We start from the raw sequence: 25,587 nt of genomic DNA, 5'->3' as shown, positions 1-25,587 counted from the left end.
GCCAGTTCTTACTGTAGACAGCTGCTAAAATCATTTCATTAGACCTCCCTTAAAACCGAGTCTCCAGACTTGATGCACTGGATGAGGGAAGATGTATGGTTCCGCCAGCAGAGAGCGCACTCCCACCCCTGCGCCGCCTCAGGGCCCACCAAGGCTTCCAGGCTCCCACGCTCGCTCCCGAGCGCGCCCCCGCCGCCGCGTCACGTGACGCAGCGTGGACCCTGAGCTGCCGGGTCTAAGCCGAGCTAAATTCGTTGCCCGTGGCCGCTGCGGGTCCAACCACAAAGGCTAATCCGAGGGAGTCGGGAAGCTCGTAGAGTCGATGCTTCCACTTCTAACTCAGGTTGGCTCCCGTTACCCTCTCACCATTCGCCGTAGTCAGCTCCCTGAGCGTTTGCATGAGTTCTTCCTTGTGGGGAATCTCCGGTGACCATGTAGGGGGAAAGAGAAAGCTCCAGATACTTGGGACGAAGTCAGCGCTGTCGGCACGCCGCCCGTCTCCCACCACGCCCCCGGTGCGGCCGGTGGGCCCGTCGGACCTGGTGGGGAACTCCGGCCTCCAGTTGTGGCCTGGTCTCCGGCGCCACGAAATCTCGCGCCGTCTCGCGAGATTCTAAGTTGAAGGAACATGGCGACGTCTAATCTGTTAAAGGTAAAATCCTCAGTCCAGCTTGGTTTTTAGTCCGAGACCGCTCGGTTCAGCTCTTCGGTAAAGATTCGGTTCTGGTTCTGGAGGGAAATGTGGGAGTTGTCTACCGGAAGGGAAACCAGGGAGTCTGCCTCTGAGGACCAGAACGCGGATCTCTGGCCTTGGGGTCGAGAGATTCTGGTTGTCCCTCCCGCGGATTGCCGCTGTTAGAAAGGCCCGGTTGCGGTCCTACGGGGAGCGAAGCTTGCAAGGGACCAGTTCTGGCCTCGGACGGGAGAGGAAAGGTGGTGAAGGTGCCCTGACCGATTAAGCAGTTGCTACTCCGAGGGTCTCAGTTTCTTCCGAAACGAGAATCTAAANAGTTGTCTACCGGAAGGGAAACCAGGGAGTCTGCCTCTGAGGACCAGAACGCGGATCTCTGGCCTTGGGGTCGAGAGATTCTGGTTGTCCCTCCCGCGGATTGCCGCTGTTAGAAAGGCCCGGTTGCGGTCCTACGGGGAGCGAAGCTTGCAAGGGACCAGTTCTGGCCTCGTACGGGAGAGGAAAGGTGGTGAAGGTGCCCTGACCGATTAAGCAGTTGTTACTCCGAGGGTCTCAGTTTCTTCCGAAACGAGAATCTAAAACACATACAAGGAAAATCCCAGAAAATGCTGCCCAACATGGGTTTCATGACTATCCCCTCCTCCTCAATTTTTGTTCTCACTCTCTGCACGGAATTCCATGTCAGACAGCAGCGCTTTCCACCCCACTCCCTGTTCTGCACGCTGTACTTTCCCTTCTACTGTTCTCCCATTCTTTCGTTCCTATTTTACCCTTTTATTCCTTGGAAAACTGCTCATCGACTCCATTACAGCACACAACCAGCACACACTGAGGAAGTGCTACTCTAATTTCAGGGTTTAGGAAAGTTACCGTATCCGAGAAAAACGGTTTTAAGTTAGTTTTATATATTTGAGATAGCAAGGGAGATCTGGGCCCAAAGGGCAGGTTGTCTATCAGTTAAAATGTTGAAAGGAGAATGAGGAAGACGGAACACTACTCTGCTTATTTTATGTTTGTATTTATAGTAGGAACGTTTTGCCTTAAAAGTATTTACTGAAATGAGGGTCTGATTAGCTCAGGGGACATAAATACAACGGATGAAGTACTCCTAGCTCAAACCATCATTTGTGCCTTTAGACAGTGTGGGTGGATAATAGTAAATAATTGAATAGAAAACATGTTAAAATACACTAAAACCTCTCTCATGTCTTCTCTAGACTACTTTATGTTAACTGCCTGATAGATGGGATTGTCTTAGAATGTAGACCTATTTTTACTGACTTAAAGGGCAATATATCTTCTTTTAAAGGGGTGAGAGGCCTAGAACTAGACTGAATTTTGGTTGGTTAGAAGCTTTGTCACTTTGGGCAAGTTTCTTAACCTCCCTGCCTGCTTTCCCATCAATAAAGTGAAATTATCAATAGTGCCTGTTTCATAGGAGCATTGTGAAGGTTGAGTTAATGAGTGTAAAATGCTTAAAACAGTGACTGGTATTTAATTCTTGAATACACATAAATTACTAGAATTACTACTCTTGCTGTTTCTCTAGGAAAAATAATTCACAGAAATTGAGTAATCTGTACTTGAAAAATCATTAAATAAATTTAAAAAAGAAAAAAAATGGAAACAAAAACAGGGAGGGTAGGATGTAATAGACAGAAAACTGTACTTGAAAAATCATTAAATAAATTTTTAAAAGAAAAAAATTGGAAACAAAAAAAAGAAATTCAGTAACCTGTCCTACTCTACTTTTCTTTTATAACAGTATTTAAAAGTTCTAATATATTACTTTAGAAAGAAAATTTGTTTAATTTCTATAGTCTACCATTAATGCATCTGCATGTAATTTAAGCAATAACTTGTTATTAATTGGAATGTGTTTAAGAAATGATTGGGTTCCTAAATCTTTGTAAATTTTTGACTTGATTACCTGCGTATACAACAAGGTCTATTTCCCCCCAAAATTATCTCTCAGAAAACAGTAAGTCACTTTATTTTACCCCATACAAAGCCTGGGAGAGAATTGACTGGAGGAGGTATAAATCTGAAACTACTTCAGTCAACACTAGTGAGTGCTTACCTTGACATCTACAGCACACATCTATAGAATGAAAAATTGCTTGAATGTATAGAAAATGAGTATTTAGTATGCAGGTTAAAAATATAACAAGGATTCAAAAGATCTGTTACCCAAACAACTTTTGTAAATAAAAGGAAGGAAACAGTGCTTTAGTAAGACTGGTAAATGATTCAGTCATTCTAGTGAACGTGAAAACATACCAAAGATACACTGGGAAAATTTCAATAAAATTGTTTTATGAAATGTTGAAAGGGAGAAATGAAGTTCTAAATATTCGTTTATATAGTATGTGATTTTAAATATATACAATTAATGTAATATAATAGAGAGACATTTGATCCTTTAGAGATCCATTATAGAGAGATATTTGATCCTTTTATCTGTATCACCAAAAGTTTACATATTTAAATTGGCCAGAAAAAAATTTTTTCTCTCCCTGTTTGGGGAGGGGAGATTTTTTTATATCCATACATTTAGGAGTAGCTAATTAAAAAGTGGGAAGTTTGTCTTCCTTGGAGAAATGTAGTGTGATCCTGCCAGGATAGAGTCATTAACATGATTTATAGGATCATTTAAACTCAAGGCTGGTGGTACCTGGAATAGAGAGAGGGCTGGCTAGGGTGTGGCCAGATTAGCCTCGTTTCCTTTTTTGGGGGGAGAAAATTAATTGACTGGTTCATTAGAAAAATGCTTTAGACGTTGTGCAATTAGATTTCACCAGAGCATATTTGAGAGAATTATCATGTTCTGTGGTCAGAATAGAGAGATGTAGGCTATATGTGGATATAGTTAGAATTTGATTCATTATCAGTTAAATGACCCTCATTATTATCAATCCTGAAGGAGGCATTTTTAGTCTCTTCCTGAAGGAAAATGTCCACTTCCTGTTTTGGGTTAAGTTGAGTTTATTGAATTTGTGGATGATCCATAGGAGGTTAGTTAATGTTATGAAGATAAGATTCAAAGCTTTGATATCAAACTTATAAGTCAGAACTCAATGCAATAAAAACCACCTACTTTTTTAAGTATTGGGATTTGATTGTAATACAATTGTATTCTCTGTTTAAAGCAAGTAGACTATTGCTGGATTTTGGAAATACATTGGATAATACAAAGATTTGTGTTGTACATATTGATGTACAATTACCAGTTGCTTGGGGAATTTATAACTTTTTAATATTACTATTCTAACTTTTTATTTTAATGTTTCATCCCGTTTGTTCCTTTACTTTTGCAGTTATCATCTAGGTTTTCAGTGCTCATTTTCTTTATTTCCAATTGAATGTTCTTTTCCAACTAGCAATTGCTTACATCTTATTTTGCTGAGCATCACCCTATTTAATTCTTTATTCCTTATTTATCCAATTATTGGAGTGCCCTTGATTTCCTTGATTAGTACCACAAATTTTTCTAGTTTCCCCTATGTTCTCCTCTTTTCAAGGTACCTTCTATATTGCCTCCTTTCACTTTTTCTGCCTTCATTTCACCCCTGAGGACTTGGCAGCATGTTTCCTGTTATTTTGTTTCAGTTTCCTTTATTCTGTGGGGATAAAAAAGTTCATGTACCTCCTCATAGAAACTTAACCTGTGCTCTGCTTTGTCTCAAACTTTTGCCATTTTCTCTCTTTCCATTCACTATCACAGTTCTTACAAAAGCAGCCCCCACTTGCTGCCTTTCTAATTCTTCACCTTTTCCCTTAACTTACTGTGGGTTGGCGGTCTCCCTGCCCTCACACAATTATATTGAAACTCCTAGTCTTATGAGCTTTAGCAACCTCCTGTCTGTCAAGTAAAATCCTTCTCATACATTCATCCTTTTTTCTTTTATTGTTGGTTACTACCCCTGCTTCTCTTCTGGTTTTTATGACATTCTCTCCTTGGTCTCCTGTCTCTCAGGTAACTTGTGTTTTTCACTGACCTCCTTTCTCTTTTTTCTTTTCCTCCTCAATATAATTACTTCTCAGGATTTAGCTTTTAGCTTTTATACTTATTTTCTTCCCAGGACAGTTTTTTAATGTTTTTTAAAGATTTTATTTACTTATTTTTAGAGAGGGAGAAGGAGAAAGAGAAACATCAATGTGTAGTTGCCTTTCACATGCCCCCTACTGGGGACCTGACCTGCAACTCAGGCATGTGCCCTGACTGGGAATTGAACCAGTGACCCTTTGGTTTGCAGGTCCATGCTCAATCCCCTGAGCTGCACCAGCCAGAGCTTGGAGTGTTTTAACTCCTATGATTTCACTATTTTTATCTCTTAATCCTGATCTGAGCGAAACCAAGACGGTGCTAACCATATCACTTTCCTGCTTAGATACCTTTGATAGTTCAAATTCCTTGAGGTCCTTCCAGCTGGGTGTTCTCCCTAGTAACACATTCATATTCATATTTCCTCCTTCCCTTTCTCCTCTCACTCCTTTTCTCTCCTTCTCTCTCCCTCTCCCCCACTTCCTCTTTTTCTTTCTTCCCAGCTGGTTATTTTTTGGTTCAGTAGCATACTAGAGTCTTCAAGACTCTTTATCTTTGTTTTTTCTTCTGTCAGGAATGGCCCTTCCCTTTGATGTTTTCCTGTTAAAATCTTATTTATTCATTAACACTCAGCCCAGATATCCCCTTTCTTTTAATGCTATCATTTGGAATTAATTGTTGCCTGCTCTGCACAACTACAGCACTGCCATCGGTCTGTTCTAGCACTTACAATGTGCCTTATGTGTTATTTACAGCATCTATTCACATATGGAATTTACCATATGCTAGAGGAGGTTAAAAAGTACTAATGATTTGCTTTAAGGCAAGAACTTCAGGAGTGTGCCCATATGCTGTGTGGTCCCTCACAGACTGAGATCATTTCTGGTGGGATGATAAAGGGAAGTTTTATGGAGAAAGCATTAGATCTGGATTTTGAAGATTGTTTAGGCTTTTTGTAAGTGGTGGTTAGCAGAAAATTTGGCTGGTGGGGAGACTAGATCATTATGGCTGCAGTGTAGCAGGAATACATGCTGTGTCTACGTGAGTGGTTCTTTGTGAAGTCTGCAGCATAGTAGCCCAGAATATGGGAAATGGTGGGAGATGGGGAATACAAAGGAAAGTCAGATTAGATTGTGAAAGGTCTTCAGTGCTAGACTAGGGAGTGTGAAATAAAGTTCCACAGATAATAAAGAATATTTGAAAGACTATGTGAGCCTATATAGTATTAAGTCCTCAATCTCTTCTTGGTTCTTACACATAAATCATGTTACTCATCATTACTTCTATTTTGTGTGCATTCAAAATATGATTTGTGGGGTGGCCATGTATGAGGGGCATTTGTGCTAATAAAACCATGTTTCTTAAAACCAAACAGGAGTCTTTAAGTCTGTGGAAAATACATTTATTCAACAAGTTATTTAGCATTTTCTAATTCCAACCAGGTAATGGTGATCTAGGAAGACAAATTCTTGCCCTTAATGTAACTTACATTTTTGTTGGGGAGACAGGCAATAAACATATAAGCAAATAATATATACTGTAAAGTCAGGTTTTGATAAATGCTATGAAGAAAAATAATCACTGCAAAGGATAGAGAGTGATCCGTGTTATTTTTGATAGGATGATTAGGGAAGGTTTCTAAGGACGTGATATTTGAGGCAAGACCTAAATGAAATAGGGAACAAGTCATGTATTGGGTTGGCCAAGAAGTCTGTTTAGTTTTTTCCATAAAATAAAAGACATTTTTCATTTTCACCAATAACTTTATTGGTTTAGATATTTTGAATATGTTGAGTATCTTCCACATGGTATGATGTTGACTGTTCTCAATTTGATTGCTTTCAATTTCATCTGGTCTATCCAACCATAGAGCGTTGTCCAGTGAAAAATCTCTATAATGAAACTTCGCAAACCACTTTTGACACGTTCCATCAGTTACAGCACCTTCGCCATACATTGCACAAATCTTTTTGTGTGTTTCAGTTGTGTTTTTACCTCTCGAAATAATAAAGCTGAAAGTAATAATTTTCAAAGCTTTGAAATAATAATGCTTAAAATAAAGCTTGAAATAATAATGCTGAAAATGTTGCTTATATTCTTCCATCTTTAATATTAAAATGGCTACACAAAAATTCACCAATTTTTAACAAATTTTCAAGAAAGATTTTATTTCTTTTATTTCTTATAGGGGAAGGGAGGGAGAAAGAGAGGGAGAGAAACAACAGTGTGTGGTTACCTCTTGTGCACCCCCTCCTGGGGACCTTGCCTGCAACCCAGACATGTATCCTGTCTGGGAATCAAACCGGTGACACTGGATTGCGGGCTGGCGCTCAATCCACTGAGCCACACAAGCCGGGGCAAAAATTCACCAATTTTGATAAGTTTTTTAAATGCCTACTGATATGACAGCTATCAAATACCATCTAATAAAATTGCTTCAAATGAGGTTAAATACTACACGACTACTAGTAGTTCAGTACATAACCACGAGCCTAATAGTGAAGCAATCACTATTAGAGCTGTCTTAACGGGAAAAACAGAACGAACTTTTTGGCCAGCCCCACAGTTACCATAATCTGGAGGTGATGTGTGTTAATTAAGGCTACTAATAGGAAGTTATACTTTAAGATAAACTTTGAGGGATCAGTCATCAGTGAATTAGAAGAGGAGAATTTCAGACTGCAGGAGGGTATCAAGAGGACACTAGGCTTCTATCTGGTGGATAGAGAAGGAAGGATTCCCTTTCTTTTTAAAGATTTTATTTATTTAATAGATGGCAAGGGAGGAAGAGAGGCAGAGAAACATCAATGTGTGGTTGCCTCTTGCACACCCTCAACTGGGGACCTGTCCTGCAAACCAGGCAAGTGCCCTGACTGGGAATGGAACCCGTGACCTTTTGGTTCGCAGGCCAGCACTCAGTCCACTAAGCCACATGAGCCAGGGCAGGTATTTCTTATTAATTGTTTTGCTAGGGTCCTGGTGATCCTAGTTGTGACACAGAAAGTCATCTGCCTCCTGCTTCAGTATAGTAGGTAGAATAAATTGGTGTCAGATAGGCTCTGTGAACAAATTAACAAGTTACAGCTCTGGTTAAAGCATAATGCATGGAGTACATAAAGGTAATATGAAGGATGTTTGACCTCTATAACCGGTTTGTTCATTCCACTAATAATGTGAGAATCTACTGTGCCAAATACTATTTATTCTAAGTGTCAGTGTTACAGTAGTGAATATGACAAGCTAAAGAAATGAGTAACACATTAGGTAGTTTTTGTAGCAATGAGGGCTGTGAAAACAAACAATATAGTTGAGTGTTCAAAAGATGGGGACACTATTTTCAACAGAAAATAATCTTATTTTTTCCCCTAAATATCACTTTCAACTATGTTCTGTTGAATTTTCCTTCTCTGGCACTAAAGGACATTTCAGTCAGATCCCATAGATTTCTAATCTTAAAATGTTTTGTTTAGTCTGAATTAAAACGTCAGTCTCATAGCAATTCAAAGCAACTCTTCTACCAGCTCATGACCTTGGCTCTGGATATGCAAGGAAGAAAGGGAGAAGGGCATTTCTTAGATTGGTTTGGGAATCCTCTGAGGAAATGTGGGTGCTGAGACCTGAATGGTCTGCATTTTAGGCAAAGGCCTTAAGGTGCAGTAGTGACATATTTGAGGAATACTTTTAAAACGGTGGTGTGGCTGCCATAGAATTGCTAGAATTCAAGCGTATGCTGTAGATTGTGGTTCTTTGGGTTAATGGGGATTGCAAATGTGGTTTCAGAATCACATAACTGGGAACACTGATGGTTTATTGACAAAATGGGAACCCACACATTCAAATAGCTAACCTTGTAATTTACATGAAACCTATAATATACAAATTGAATTCCTTTTGTAAATTATTAAATGCCATCATTGGATATAATCCATAATCAATAGATTAGGAACTTCAAAGAAGAAACAAAGACCAATTTTTTTTAAGGGGCCAGCAGCCTTTTACTCTATTGTTTTGGTCAATTTTATATAAGATTTATTTATTTATTTATTTACTTTTAGAGATGGGAAAGGGAGGGAAACATCAATGTGTGGTTGCCTCTTGTGCTTCCCCTCCTGGGGACTTGTCCCACAGCCTAGGCAGGTGCCCTTACTGGGAATTGAACCAGCGACCCTGTGGTTCTCAGTCTGGCACTCAATCCACTCAGCCACACCAACCACGGCCTTTTTAAAAAAAGATTTTATTTATTTATTTTTAGAGAGAGGGGAAGGACAGGAGAAAGAGAGGGAGAGAAACATCAGTGTATCAGAGATACGTCAGTCAGCTGCTTCTCGCATGCTCGGAACTGGGGACCTGGCCCGAAACCCAGGCATGTGCCCTGACCGGGAACCCACAACCCCTTAGTTTGCAGTCCAGCGCTCAGTCCATTGAGCCACTCAATCCACCAGACAGGGCAGAACAAGGACAAATCTTAAAACAACTAAACTCCTTGGCCAGTTGTGAAACTGTGGTCAAAATACTATGGGCGTGGAAAAATACAAATGATAGAAAATAATTGCTATTTCTTGTGTACATGAGAAAATAATTGCTATTTCTTGTGTACATGTTACTGTTTCTAATCTTGCCCTCAGCTTGTCCTTTCACCATAATTATTCTTGCATTTTTGTCATGAAAAAGATGTAGCAAGATGATGTACAGTAATGATAACTACTTTTTTTATTTTCTCTTAAATAACGTTTGATGTAATATTGTAGTAATATTGCTTTTACTTTCTGATGGGATTTTTTTTGTTCTATATGTTATGTATGGATTTCTGGACATTTTCAGGCAAACTAATAAATCATTACTTGTGTTTTTGTTTCAGAGTAAATGAGTCATTTAAAAATGATTTTATTTTAAAACATTTTGCAAGCCAGTGGACTTTTCTGTTCTTGATTACTTTTATGTGTTTATTTAAGCATTCCTTTTTTTTACATGGTACCAAATTTTCCACATAAGCAATTACGTATCTCCTTTTTCTTGAGGTTAAATAAAATGGGGTTGTTGTAAATTAACTCATTGTTTGAAAAAGCACTCTTGAATTTCAGTGGGAGGTGTGCATATTTTTTTAAGTAATAATATATTCTGGAAAGATCTATATAGCATCTTTCATTACTGGCCTGTAACACCTCCCCACTCTCCAAACACATTATAGAAAAGTTAAACTTTTTCTGTAATCGACATTCTTTCAAATGCATGGGTTTTTTATATTGTTTGTTTTTGTTTTTTCTTTTAAACAGTGATGACTACAGGTAAGAGATTGTGGGACTTTTTGTTAATCTGTTTTAGAACCAATTATTTCATTAAGGAATACTTTAATGTAAGTATTTAGATAAAGCTGAATATATTTCATTTGGGTCTGGGCAACCAACATGTTGTATTAAGACGTTCTGATTTTTTAATACTGATTAGAGCAGGGAAAGGGAGCTCACCTGTTTTTCTTTCATCTTTTTTTTTTCCTACTGTTTTCAATTCATCCTCTCTCCCAATTGTTTCTGAGAAACTTGAAACCAATCCCTCCCCCCAACCCTGTGAGGGAGATATTAAGTAAAAAGTAATTTAATAGTAAATAAACTTTTATTTAAAAGAACAAGAAAGGGAGAACACAGGGAAAAAGAAACAAAGGCTAAGAGTTATAATTGCTTTTATCTGACATTACATCTAAAACTGTACTCATCTCTCCTCCTAAACCACTGGTGGCAAACACAAGGCCTGAGGGCTGAATCTGGCCCTCCACCTTGTTGTATCTGGCCAGGGCAGCCTTGTTTCTACCCAGCAGCAGTGGTGAGCTCTAGCTTAACTGTTAAGGAGTAGTTACATTTATACAGTCCTAAAATTACATTCGGCCCTTTGAAGGCAACCTCAAGGATGATGTGATCCCCGGTGAAAATGAGTTTGACACCACTGTAACCATTTGACTCAAATGCATTCATCCCCAGCATTTCTTCCTATGGTCAGTGACTCCACCAGCCATTCACTCAAGTCAGAAACTGAGAGCCCTGTTGTATTACCAAATAGGCAAAACAAGCACTTGATTAGGATACCCTACTCCACAGGAAAAAAAATGTTGTGTGGGGAGGTTACACACATATCCTCATAACAACCCTTTCAAATACATGCTTATTATATCTGTTTTGTATTGATGAAGCCAGAGCACAAAAGTTACTGAAGGCCACACATTTGGCAAGTGGCTGAGTTATAATTTTGTCCTTAGAAAGACTGCTTCCTGACCGTCTTACCATTAGCACCTTTCTGTCTCATTGCGTCAGTTTGGGATTTCATCATTTATTGTCTTTGTGACTATTGCAGTTGCTTCCTGTAGACTCCCTTTCACTTTTTCCTTCAATTAATTTATAAATCATCTTTCTAGAAGCTAAATATAATCATGTCAGTAGCCAGTGGCTATCATTCTCTTACCATCCAAAGAATTATTTAATGTGTTACAGATTGTTACTATCATTTATTTTGCTTAGATTAAATTCTTTCTGGTACAAAAATCTATTCCAGAATCATCCCTGCCCCGACTTTGAAATTAGCATGTTCTCGAAGAAGTCTCTTGTAGAATAGAGTATTGAGAAATCAAAATCTTGATGCTAGGTATGCTGGTGTCTGTTGCAGCATCACTCCTTTCAGACCCTCTCAGTGGACTGAACTAGGATACACACACAAACACATACTCACACCCCTTACTTATTTCTGTATCTGTGTTATTGAAACCCGTGAATTCACCCTAATACCTCCAATTCCAATAAGTTCAATTCTGTCTTTTTCCTTTTTCATATATGTAACTTCCATCTTGGGCAGTGACAGAAATCTGGCTTTTGGACTGAATTATTCAGGACGGAGGGATGACGGAATGGAAGAAAGGAAGCTATTATAACATTCTTAATATTAGATGTGAAACTCTGTACATTTCTTTAAGCTCAAAATTCTTTAACAGTTAAAAAAATAGACTTACCAATTAAATGCAACACCAAAAACTCAAGATTTAAATAATACCAGCATGACAATTTTTTAAACTATTAAATTATGATTTATGTACATGGATTTTTTCATAAAGTAAACATACCTGTATAACCAGACCCACAGCTAGATAGAATATTAATAGTACCCCTAAAAGCCCTTCTCTTATCTGTCCTAGTCTGTAACTTGCTACTCCCTCCCCATGATAATCACTGTTCTGATTTCTAATAACTATAGATGTGTTTTGCGTATTCATGAACATAGTATGTACTCGTGTCTGACTTCATTGCTCAACATTGTGTCTATAAGAATCATCTATACTACTACATGCTAAGTTTTTGTATTGTAAGCTTTTTCCTATTCCACTATTATTACTATTCTACAATTATTCCATCCTATTGTTGATGGACATTTGGTTTGTTTCTAGTTTTTTATTATTGAGAAAAAGATACCATGTACTTTCTTTTACAAATCCTCTGGTAGACATATACATGTAAGGTAGCTCTGTTGGAAGTATACCTAAAAGTGAAATTGCTGGGTTATATGGTATACATATGTTTAGCTTTCATAGATACTGCTAAATAATTTTCTGAAATGAGAGTTCTGGTTTCTCTAAATTCTCTCCAATACTTGGTATTGTCATTCTTTTCTGTTTCAGTCTTTTCAGTGGTTTGTAGTGACATTTCTTTGTGGTTTTAATATGTATTTTCCTAATGATGGATGAATGATACGGGTACCTTTTCATATGATAATTTGGCCATTTAGATATTGTCTTTGTGAAGGATTTCTTCAACTGTTTTGCCAGTTTTAATTTTTTTAAATATTTTATTTATTTTTAGAGAGAGGGTAAGGGAGGGAGAAAAAGAGGAGAGAAACATCAGGGTGTGGTTGCCTCTTGCATGCCCCCTACTGGTGACCTATTGGTCCGCAACCCATGCATGTTCCCAGACTGGGAATCAAACCAGTGACCCTTTGATTTGCAAGCTCGAACTCATTCCACTGAGCCACACCAGCCAGGGCTGTTTTACCAGTTTTTAAATGTAATTGTCTTTCTCGTAAATTTTTAGGAATCTTTACATATCTGGAAAAGAATGTATTAGAAATATTTTTTTCTACTCTGTGGATTGCTTTTTTTTTTCACTTTTTGATGCTGTCTTTTAGTGAACAAAAGTTCTGAATTTTAATATAGTATAATTTGCCATTTTTTATGGTTAGTCTTGGTTATTAGGTCATAATGAATGATCCAGCCTCTACTTATATTACTATTTTATTTAACTTTTAAGAACAAAAACACAGTTAAATATTTATTTTTATATTTTTGAGCCTCAAGAATATATCCTGGGCCCTTTTAGGAGTCTGTGAGCCACAATTTAAGAAGCACTATACTAGAATGTGAATTCCTTGAGGGCCTTTCATTTGTGTCCCAGTGACTAGCATAATTTCTCATGTATAGTAGGCACTCAGGGCTTGATTGAATGAATAAATGTAATAAATGAACGATGAAGAAGCCCCCTAAAATAAACTCTTCCATCAGTGCTATTATTTTTGTGTTTTTTTCCCTTAAAATGTTATTTGGGTTTCTAAAAATATACACATTGTCAGAATTTGTTTAAAAATTATTTTTGTCTATAAGAGAAACCTAAAGGTTTTAAAGGAACGTGTAATGTGATATATTTTATTTCTATGGAAACAGATATTTAACTTTTGGAAAAATAGTGTTTTCCCCCTCTTCCACCATGTTTAAAGTACTACTTGTACATAGTAATACTTCCACCTTATGGCTCCTAGATAATTGCCACTAAATTTTTGTAGTTGTAGATTTTTGCAATTTACTCTACGAACCTGATGAATTTGAACCAAAAGCTGGATCTGGCCTTTAGGTTAGAATTTCCTCTGTTCTTCATCCAAGAAACATCTAAGTAGCAGTTAAGAATGTGGTTAAATTGGATTTGAACATCTGCTCTGTCACTGTAGCCTGTAACCTTAGGGAAATAACCTAACCTAATTTCAGGTTAAAATGTACAGTTTTTAATCTCAGTTCCACTGAGCTACACCAGCCAGGGTGCATTATTATTTTTTAGTTACAGTTGACATACATTATTATATTAATTTCAGGTGAACACCCCAGTAATTAGACATTACATAACTTACTGAGTGGTCACCCTGATAAATCTCACAACCAATCTGATACCATACATAGTTACTACAATATTATCGACTGTATTCTCTATGCTGTAATAGTCATCTGCATGACTATTCTGTTACTACCAATTTGTACTTGTTAATCTCTTCACCTTTTTCACCCCCACCCCCTCCCATATAGTAACCATCAAAATATTCTCTGTATCTGAGTCTGTTTCTGTTCTGCTTGATAGTTTATTTTGTTTTTTAGATTCATTTGCTGATAGTTTTCATTTATTGGCATTTTATTGTTCATAGTTTTGATCTTCTTTTTGTCTTCTTAAAGAAGACCCTTTAACATTTCATATAATTTAGGTTCATTGGTGATGAAGTCCTTTAGCTTTTTGTTGTCTGGAAAGGTCTTTATCTGTCCTTTAATTCTAAATGATAGCATTGCTGAGTAGAGTAATCTTAATTGTAGGTCGTTGCTTTTCACCACTTAGAATATTTTGTGCCTGTCTCTTCTGGCCTGCCAAGTTTCTGATGAGAAATCAGCTGACAGTCTTATGGGAGCTCCCTCGTAGGTAACTAACTGTTTTTCTCTTTCTCTTTGTCTTTAACCTTTGGCATTTTAATTGTGATATATCTTGGTGTGGGCCTCTTTGAGTTCACCTTGTTTAGGACTTTGTACTTACTGGACTTGTTTACCTGTTTCCTTCAACAAGTCAAGGAAGTCATTATTTTTTCAAATAGGTTTCAATTTCTTGCTCATTTTCTTCTTCTGGTACCCCCATGATGTGATTATTGGTATGCTTGATTTGTCCCAGAGGCTCCTTGCACTATTTTCATTTTTTTTGGATTCTTTTTTTCTTTTTGCTGTTCTGATTGGGTGTTTTTTGCTTCCTTATGTTCTAAATTGCTAATTTTATTGTCACTTCATCTATTCTACCATTGATTACCTGTAAATTCTTCTTCTTCTTTTTTTAAATTTATCTTTAGAGGGGAAGGAGAGAGGAAGAGAAACATCAATGTATGGTTGCCTTTCATGCATCCCCTGCTGGGAGTTGGCCTGCAGGGAACTGACCTGCAACCCAGGCATGTGCCCTGACTGGGAATCGAACCCTGATCCTCTAGTTTGCAGGCCTGTGCTCAATCCACTGAGCTACACCAGCCAGGGCTTTGATTACCTGTAAATTATTCTTCATTTCAGTTAGTGTATCCTTCATTTCTGACAGGTCCTTTTTTATGTTGAGGTTCTCACTAAGTTCATGAGGATCCTTAGAACCAGTGTTTTGAACTCTGCATCTAATGATTGCATATTCCATTTTGTTTAGTTCTTTTTCTGAAATTTTGTTTTATCGTTTCATTTGGGATATTTTTCTTTGTCTTATTTTGGCAGACGCCCTGTTTTCATTTCTGTGCATTAGGTAGAGTGGCTACGTCTTTAAGGATTGGCACAGTGGCCTAATATAGTAGGTGTTCTGTAGGGTCCAGTGCCATAGCCTTTCTGATTACTCAGGGCTGTTGGACACTTAGGCACTTGAGCACTTGAGGTGAGCTCCCATGAGGCCTGTGTATACCCTGCTGTTGTAGTTGAGCCTTGATTGATGTTGGCATGTTGATGGTAGGGATTTACCCCCAGGCTGATCAGCTTCAAGAACTGGCTGTGACCTCTGATGACCATAGATGATCAGCTATGCAGGGGCTTACCCCACAGAGCAGGACTTACTTCATCAGGACCCTGGTGCCTGTGGAGTATGCCTCCTGAGGGTTTCACTTGTGGATGTGGTTGGGTAGTGGTGCTTCTGTATGGTCTGAAGCTGTCCACTGGATGCACTGGCTTTGGGGCTTCCCTGGAGGTGCAGGCCAAGGTCAGGTGTCACCAGATGTTGCTCATTTGAGAGATTTTAGGGAAATCTGAAACGTGAGCTGTGAAAGGATATTTGTATGAAAAAGTCTCTGGAAACAGCTTGGTTGGGACTGAAAGTTGAGTGGGGCAGGGCCTCAGGTAATCACCATGGTGGGATAAAGAGTGAGCTAGGTTGATGGAGTTTCAGATATGGTTGGTTGAGGGCTCAGAAAAGGAACAATGGCCTCTGCTATCACTTCTCTGGGAGAAAACTGCCCTCCAGCACTTGCCGCGATGTCAGCAATTCAGTTCTTCCCTGCATGTCCTTGTTGACTTTCAAGCTGCTGCCCCAGTGCTGGGGCTGAGAGGGAGTGAGTCTGAGTAAGTCTGGGCACATGCCCTTTAAGAGGATCTGCGTGGGACTCCAGTAGCTTCAGCCATCCCCACTGGGTTTTACAGCCAGAAGTTATGGGGATGGGGACTTCTTTTCCTGGCACTGGAACCCTGGGCTGGGGATCGGCTGGTGTGGGGCTAGGACCTCTCAACTCCTCAGGAGAAATGTCTGCAGCCAAGATGTCCTTCCCAGTTTTTATCGGCCACACGTAGATGTGGGACCAGCCTGTTCTGCCTTTCTGCCCCTCCTACCAGTCTCCATGTGACTTCTTTAATTCCCTTGTTGTAGGACTTCCATTCAGCTAGGTTTCAGGAGATTCTAAACGATGGCTGTTTTGCAGTTTAGTTGTAATTTTGATGTGGTTGTGGAGGAGGCAAATACTGTGTTGACGTATACACAGTGTTCCCTCAAGTCTCTTACCAAATATGAGGTCTGTAGGTTTTTAGCTTTTATCAAATTAAGAAACATTTGGTTTTTATTTCTTCACATATTCCCTCTACCCAGTTATATGTTGGTTAGGTCATTGATGTTGTCCCATAGCTCACTGATACTCATTTTTAAAATCTTTTGTTTCTATGATCATGCTTTTTTCTGTTTTCTTGAATGTGGGGATTATAGTTATAGTAGCTGGTTTAACATCTTTGTCTACTAAAACTATTGATGTCATTTCTGGGTGAGTTTCTATTAATGGGTTTTTCTCTATAGCTTATATTTTCCTGCTTTTTTGCCTACCTGGTAATTTTTGATTGGATGCCAGACATTGTTAGTTTTATGTTTTGGAGGCTGGCTTTTAAATTTTTCCTTTAAATATTTTTGGATTTGGCTATGACACAGCTAAGTTACTTGGAATCAGTTTGATCCTTTTGAACCCTGTTTTTCAGTTTTGGTAGAGTGAGTCTAGGTTGCTGTTCATGGTAAGGCTACTTCGGTTCCACCGTAGATGCATTATCTTTCTGAGGACTTGAGCCCATGCTTTTCATTTTAAGGAGCATTTCCACTCTGGCTGATGCGAACACAAACTATTCCTAGCCCTTTGTTGGCTCTGGTAACTGTTTTGTCTCCTCCTTTCTAATGGTTCTTTCCCCAGTCTGATAGTTTTCTCACACATGTACTTAGGTCAGTATTCAGTCAAAGGCTCTAAGGGGCCCCTCTACATATCTCCATAACTCCCTTTCTGTGCAGCTTCTTTTTTCTGGTTCTGTGTGCCACAAAATTTTGTTGCATTGTCAGCCCCAAATTCTGAAATCTGTCTTCTAAGCTTTGTGGAACTACCAGCCTGTTTTTGTTCCCCCTGCTTGTGCTAAGGACTGGAAACTCTCTCTAGGCAGTATGGTTGGGCATTTGTAGGGCTTGCCTCATTTGTTTTTTTCTTTCCCTCCTTGGGAAGCATTGTCATGCACTGCCCTTTGGCTTTGTAAATGTTCAAGCATATAGGGAAATCTAATTCTGTTACTCCATTGCAGTTGGAAGCAGGGATCTCTTGGCTCTTGTCATCATGATGTCCTTTCCCTCTTACCCAGCATAAATTCTTTGTTCACTTGCTATAATCACATCTATAAATACAGTTTTGAATCCTTGCTCCTGTCTATCACTGGGGAAAACCATTTCCTCACCTTTTGATGTCAGCACCTGTGTAGTTGAATGTTGCATAAGAAACAGACACAGGCATACTATTTTAATTTTAAATTCATGACCACAAACTATGATTGAACCCAGTCATGCTAGACTTCCAAAATAATTTTTTCTCCCACTTTCCTGGATATCTATTTCACATATTTTCTCTCAAAATTCCAGCACCTCCTTCCCTATCTTCCAAGTATTTTTCTTATTTCCACATCAGTGAGATATTGAACCAATAAGAAAACGAAGCTCTCAGCATATTATCACATCTACCCTCCTAACCAGTATCTACATGTACATATTTGTCTTCCCCTCTTGGCATATGGCCAATTCCTCCACCTATGCATTAGATTCCATTGCTTTTGCCTCCCCAGAGCAATTTAAATTCTATGGCAGTTGCTCCTTTTTTCTCCTGTATCATTAATATTATGTCCTGGAACTTGCCCATCAGTATTCCATCTTCTTTAAGAATTTTTTTGTTGATTGATTTGAGAGAGAGAGAAAAAAACATCAATTTGTTGTTCCATTTAATTTATGTATTCATTGGTTGCTTCTTTTATGTGCCTTGACTGGAGATCAAACCTGTAACCTTAGTGTGTTGGGATGATGCTCTGACCAACTGAGCTACCCAGCCAGAGCCATTTGTGTTCCATCTTTTTAAAAAAATCGATTCCCTTTCAATATATCAGTTATGATGCCATTTCTGTACTGTCTTTTTTTTGGCAAAAATTATTGAGTTCTTTCTAATTTTTCTAGTTTTTTTCCCCCTTTCTTTCTCTCTTAATTCTATTCCAATCTGGCTTTTGTCCTTATCACCATGTTGCTATTTCAGTGGTCATCTTATATAGTCTCTCAGGAGTATTTGCTAAAATTGATCACCCTCTTTTTTTTCCAAGGCAACTGACACAGTAAATTTTATTGTTTACTTAATGATAGGCTCAGGACAGAGTTAAGACAATGGAAACAATGATAACACATTTAAACATCTATCAAAATTGATCTGTTACAAATTTCCAGTGATTCAACGTATTAAAATGTAAAACATGTAAAGAATAAAACCAAGAAATATAAATATTCAGATTTTTGCAGTACAGAGCACCCCCTTTTCTTGATATGCTTTATTTACTTGGTTTCTAGAATGTCATACTCTTTGTGTATATCATTTTAAATTTTTTTAAAAAGTTACTATTTTTTAAATTGCAATTTATATTCAGTATTTTTCTGTAGTAGTTTCAAATGTACCACAAAGTGGTTAGACGGTCATGTGCTTTACAGAGTGGTTCCCTTGCTGCTTCAAGTACCCATCTGGCCCCACACATAGTTATCATGATACTATTGACTATATTCCCGATGCTGTAATCTATATCTCTGACTCTTCTGTAACCAATTTGTACTGCTTAATCCCTTCACCTGTTTCACCCAGCCCCTGAAACTTCCTCCCCTCTGACTGTTCTCTGTATCTATGAGTCTATTTTGTCATTACGTTCCAGATATAAATGAAATCATATGGTATATGTCTTTTTAGCTCCATCCATGCTGTTGCAAAAGGTAAGATTTCATTTTTTACAGCTGAATAATATTTCATTGTGTGTATGTACCACAGTTTTTTGTGTTTTGTTTTTTTTAAACCATAGCTTTTTTATCCCCTCATCTATTGATGAGCACCTGGATTGCTTCCAAATCTTGACTATTGTAAATAATGCTGCATTGAACATAGGGGTCCATATATCCTTTCTAATTAATGTTTTGGGTTTCTTAAGATGTATTCCCACAAGTGGAATCACTGGATCATGAGGTAGTTCCCTTTTTGATTTTTTGAGGAACCTTCACAGTGGTTTTTGTAATGTTTGCACCAGTCTGCATTCCCACCAACAGTGCACAAGGGTTTTCTTTTCTCCACATCCTTGCCAACATTTGTTGGTTAATTTATTGATAATAGCCATTTTGATAGGTGTGAGGTGGTATCTCATTGTGGTTTTGATTTGCATCTCTCTGATGATTAGTGATGTTGAGCAACTTGTCCTATGTCTGCAGAATGCCATTACCCAAAGATATGTTTATTGGTTTTAGAGAGTGGGTTACATCGATGTGAGAAACATTAATCAGTTGCCCTCTCTGTACATACCCCGACCTGGGAACTGAACCCACAACCTAGGCACGCACTGACCAGGAATCAAATATGCAGTCTTTTGGTGTACGGTATGATGCCCCAACCAACTGAACCGCCTGGCCAGGATCAGAATGCCTTACTCTGGATTTTCTTGCCACCTCTCTGGTTGCCCTTTCTGTCTTTTGTAGGTCTTACTCTTCTCCCCACTTTTTAATGTTGGATACCTAAGGACCAGGCCTGGGTTTTCTTTACTTATATTCACTCCCATAGTGATCGTATTCATGAAAAAGATTTAAAACCCATCTGTACGGTAATAATGACTTTCAAATTTATAATTCCTGATCAGATCTTTCTTTTAAATTCTAGATTTACTTATCAAATTGCCTATTCAATATCTTCAAATGGCTATTTAATACATATATCAAATGTAACATTTCTTAAACCCAAGTTCCTGAGCTTTCATCTTAAGCCTGTTATACATGCAGTTTTTCCATTTCAGTTAATGGGAGTGCCATACTTCTCAGACATGTCAAATCACACAACTAAAACAATTTAGTAACTGGTTTAGTGTCCTTTATTCAGGGGGAAAAATTCATGGATTAGGGGAGTACGGTGCCTAACAAGCAGTGGACCATTTTTCCTGAAGAATTTTAAGCAAGAGCAAGTTTTGTAGAATGTTAAAAGAGGCAATATGGAAAGAGGGCATGATTGGCTAGGAGATCAGGAATTTCCTTATAAGGCTAGCAGGTCCTATTGTTTTAGTTAAGGTTAGCTAGCTAGCTGTGTTAGAGGATTGTGATCAGTGTTAGATTTTCTCAACAGTGAGACATTTCCCATATGTGCAGGTTGAGTTAGGTTTAGGTTTATGATGTGGGCTGCGCCGCTGGGGTGGCCTCCATTTTCTGGGTCCCAATGTACAAATTAAGTTTATTAGAGACATGCTAACTACTAGTCACTACCTCCATTGCTACTACCGTAGTCCAAGTCATTATCCTCTCTCACCTTGCCTCCTAACCCAACACTCAGCTTTAACCCTTGCCCCTTGTGATGTATTCTTAACACAACAATCAGGGGGTGTTAAAATGGAACTTCGTGCTCAAAATTTTTTGATGGTTCCCCATCTCTCTTATATTGAAGCCAAAGTCTTTGTAATGGCCTTTACAGCCTTGTGAGATCCAACCCTCTATTTTTCTGACCTCATCAGTGCTTTCCTCTGTTCTTACTTTGCTCTACCCTGAGTACATCAAACATCCTTCTGTGTTTGGATTAGGGTCTTTGGAATGGCTGCTTCCTCTGCCTTCAGTACTCTCCCCCCACATATTCCATGGCAAATTCCCATTGGCTTCCCCACGGCCCATTTGTGTGAGAAGAGTACCTGTGAAAGAATTAGTTGTGCCGTAAGGAGTGGATGATAGAGGGGTAGGAGTATGGCAAATGTTGAAATCCTCTCCATGAAAAAGAGCCAGTGGGTGAGATAATACTAGATAATACCAAGATTTACTAGCAATTGGTGAGTTCTGAGTAACAGTGTAATTTCTATTGTGAATAATAAAGAATTAAAACAGAAGATACTTTGCGGCATGTTAATGCAAATGAGGCAGCCTTCATTTAACCATTAGAAACATTCGTAAATCATGGTTCATAATTTGAAGGTCCCTACAGGTAATAAGGCATTCTGTTTTGTAGATAGTAGGTTCAGTGTCCTTCTGCTTAGTTAAATGACTTAATGATACGCTCTTCGGTTTAACAGAGAATAGGTCAAAGAACTGCTTGAGTATCATTTTTTGGAACCTGTTATAAAAGCTTAATAGAAAACATTTACTTATTAAATTCCTTCTTTAATTGAGTATTAGCAGGAAATATTTCTGTAGTTAATCTTCTATGTTTCATAAAACAGGAGAACTAAAATATGTTTTCCTGCTATTTTGCCATAACTGATTCCGGAGCCTAACCACTATTTAATTTTCCTCAAATACCTGTTTACTCTAGTTCTCTGTACCTTTCTGATTTTTAATTGAAGGGTTTATACTACCTTTAATTTTATAAATTGCCAAAATTGCTCATGGAAATAGACTTAATTGACATTATAATGTATCCCTTTATGAAGAGGATATTATGATTCTCCATGTCACTGGGAAGAAAAGATTTGTATGTGCTTTTTATTGTTCTTTCATATTTGTTTGTACATCTTTTCCTCAGAGGGAAGAGTAAATGAAGAAATGAGGTTTATAGGAAAATAATAACAGTGTAAAAAGACTAGTACCTAAAGTGTATGCCATAGGATCACAAATCACAATGCATTTTTCATTAACCAACTATGTACATAAGGTAAAAACAAACTAGTTATTCAGGGGAGAAGCACAGCTAATCCTAGTATTAAAATTTGAATGAATATCCTCTGTGGGTCTTTAACAAAAATGCCGTGTGGTAAAGTAGGTACCTGGGACAAGACAGTACAGTAACTTTTAGGATCAACTATGTTTGTAAATGTAAGAAGTATCACTTGCTTGCACAAAAGTTTAATATTAGTGGTTCCTAAACTTTTTTGAGTAATAAAGCCTCTAACATTTTTTTAAAAGATTTTATTTACTTGTTTGTAGAGAGAGGGGAAGGGAGGAAGAAAGAGAGGGAGAGAAACATCCTTATGTATCTATCTCTTGCCTCTTGTGTGTCCCCTACTGGGAACCTGGCCTACAACCCAGTCATGTGCCCTGACTGGGCATCAAACTGGTGACACTTTGGCTTGTGCACTCAATCCACTGAGCCACACCTGCCAGGGCAAAGTTCTTTAACATTTGTACAAACATGAATTTGCTAAACGTGTACATTTTAAACTCACCTCAAGAGATTCTGATCCAGCAGGTCTGAGGTAGGTTCTAATAATCTGTGTGTCTACCCCCATCCTAGGTGATTCTGATTTAGGTCCCTGTCAGACTATATGTTTGAAAGCTGCTTCTGGGCTTATAATTTTGGGGAGTTCGCAAATTCTATGCAGTTAGTGTGTGTACTTTCTCTGACTCAAGTGAGCAGCACCCTCGACAGTGCTATGTAGTAAAAACAGTAATGAGTTACTTAGGGGTGTGTGATATTGGTATATTAGACAATTAATGGTTTTTGTTCAAATTTATTGGCAAAAGGAAGTCCATGGCCATATTTAACTTCAAAGGAAGCAGTACTAATGACTAGTACATGCAGCATCTCTCTTTTTCTCTTTTTATAATGTAATGAATTGATGATTTTTAAAAAATATTGAATAATGAATATTTTCTAATATTCACATTCCTGGGGTAAATCATGTATGACTATGAGGTATCATTCTGTTGATATGCTACTTGTTTAATTTACTATTTATTTAAGATGTTTGTATCTATGTTCTCTAGTTAGATTGGTCTAGAGTTTCCATTTCTGCTGCTCTTCTCACCTTATTGATATCATTGCTGTCTTAGCATTATAAAATGAAATGGGTATCTTCCTGGGGCTTTTTTGGTCTCAGTTTTCAGAGTTTGTAGAGATTTTAAATATACTTTTCGTGAGAAGCTTAGGTCATCTATAAAAGTAGAGGCCATATTCTCCACACACAAAACCACCTTTATTGCTCACATCAGCTGCATGTTTGGGGGTTCCCAGAACCAGCATGAGGCTTCATACTTCATTAGAAAAACTCAGATCTTGCTGTAAGCTGCCCTATTCATGGGTATGGTTTATTACAAAGACAGGAAAGTGCCTGCCTGCAAACCGAAGAGTCACCAGTTTGATTCCTGGTCAGGGCACATGCCCCTAATTGGGGGAGTGCGAGAGGCAAGCAATCCATGTTTCTCTCTTGCATGTTGATGTTTCTTTCCCTCTCATTCTCCCTCCCTTCCCCTCTCTCTAAAAAATGTACAAAATCTTAAAAACACACACACAATGAAAGGAAAAATTAAGATCGCTAAAGGAAGAGAAACGTAGGGCAAAGTCCAGGCAGGTTTTGAACATAGAGCTTCCCCTATCCTCTCCCCTGTAGTTAGATCTCATTTTTCTCTTTTCCTCAATGTGTGACAGTGCATATATGAGGGGGGGACCCAAAAACCCCATAATTTATTTATAAAAAATTATGTATTTATTCTTACATGTTTAAACTTCAGTCACTTTCAAAATATTCTCCATTTGATGCAATACACCCATTGAGATGTTTTTTTCCACTGCTTAGGACTACGTGGGTATTGTTAATTCCATCCCTAAATCACATTGTTAGATTATCCAGTATATCCCAAGGTCCCCAAGTCCCCAAGGGCCCAGGGATTATCTACTAGAAACCAAGGGTAAAGATCTTCACTTTGCTGCGAACCAGAGGATTGCGGTTAGATTCCCAGTCAGGGCACATGCCTGGGTTGCAGGCCAGTTCCCTGCAGGCCAGCTCCCAGCAGGGGATGCACAAAAAGCAACCATACATTGATGTTTCTCTCCCTCTCTCCTTCCCCTCTGAAGATAAATAAATAAATAAAATCTTTAAAAAAAAAAGATCTTCACTTTGGACAAGACCAAATTCTTCATTATACAGTTTGACCATTGATTATCTTTTTTTTTTTTTAATGGTTGTCTTCCTGTGATCCTGATACCAGATTAAGTTCATAGGGATTCCACTATGGAAACCTGCTTCTTTTACATTTTTCTGCTATCTCTTAAAAGATTAAAATAACAGTTTTGACTTAACTGCATTTAAATTAAAATATTGTTTATCCTTTTTTTTATCAAAGAATAAAGGTTCTCTTCAGTTTGAAGACAAATGGGATTTCATGCGTCCAATTGTTTTGAAGCTTTTACGCCAGGAATCTGTTACAAAACAGCAGTGGTTTGATCTGTTTTCGTAAGTAATCCATTAATTCTAAATTTTTTTTAACAAAAGGAAATTTTGGTGATGCATTTATATATCCAAATGGAATGTTTACTCCAGGTTGATTTGTTTACTTGTTTAAAATCATACTTTTGTTGGGGGTCCTCAGGACCATCCATAGTTTCAGTGATTTGCAAGGAGGACTCATCGGACATTCTCACAGCTATTATCTATTACAGCAAAAGGATACAAATCCAAATCAGCAAAGGGGAAAAGGCATATGGAGTGAAGTCTGAGGAAAAATAGGCACAAACTGCCAGGAGTACTCATGGGGCACATAATTTCCCCAGTAACAAGATTGACAACATACGTGATGTGTTGTCTACTAGGGAAGCTCATTGAAAACTAAGTACCTGGGGTTTTTATTGGAGGCTGGTCACATAGGCAGCATCTGCCTGTCATGTACCAAAATTTCAGTTCCTCAGAAAAAAGAGGTGTTTAGTATAAACCATACTGTTTATACAGATTATTAGGCACTGTTAGATATTCTTATCATTTCAGGAAAGTTTTATGTCAGTGTAGGGAACTGTTGACCATTGAGATTCTCAGATGCCAGCCAAGGCCAAGAAGGCTTCTTGCAAGGAATACAATCCCAGATCTGCTATGTTAACTGGTGGCCTTTGGCCAGATGTTTTTACAGGCAAGACCAACCTGTAGTATTGATCTCAATTAGACCTTTTAGAGGTCCTGGAGGTACCTAGTTAAAATAAAACCTATTGAGGTTTATCTTAAAAGACTAGGTTGCTTTCTCCTTCAGTTTCTGTATGGACCTGTATGGACGTGGCTTGAAGTATTGGTTTAGGCAAGTACAATCTGGCTGATAAATTGAAGCAGACCTGAACACTTTCCAGGGTTCTAGCAGTGTCTTGATAGGCTACACACATAAAG

The 25,587-nt window shown here is 38.3% G+C and overlaps 1 protein-coding gene across 1 annotated transcript in view; it reads left to right on the top strand.

The window, feature by feature from the left end:
• The first annotated feature begins 201 nt into the window (after window positions 1-201).
• Window positions 202-25,587, top strand: part of CUL5 (cullin 5) — a 110,644-nt gene continuing 85,258 nt past the window's right edge. The window contains exons 1-2 of the mRNA XM_037047716.1: window positions 202-652; window positions 24,563-24,672. Of these exons, the coding sequence (XP_036903611.1) occupies window positions 629-652; window positions 24,563-24,672 (134 nt within the window). The 5' untranslated portion in view covers window positions 202-628. The remainder of the gene's footprint in view (window positions 653-24,562; window positions 24,673-25,587) is intronic.

Source organism: Sturnira hondurensis, unplaced genomic scaffold (genome assembly GCF_014824575.4).
Source record: "Sturnira hondurensis isolate 20B ecotype Veracruz unplaced genomic scaffold, ASM1482457v3 Scaffold0006213, whole genome shotgun sequence".
Lineage (NCBI taxonomy): Eukaryota > Metazoa > Chordata > Mammalia > Chiroptera > Phyllostomidae > Sturnira > Sturnira hondurensis.
The sequence above is the reverse complement of the archived record's forward strand: the minus strand, read 5'-3'. Positions and strand labels throughout refer to the sequence as shown.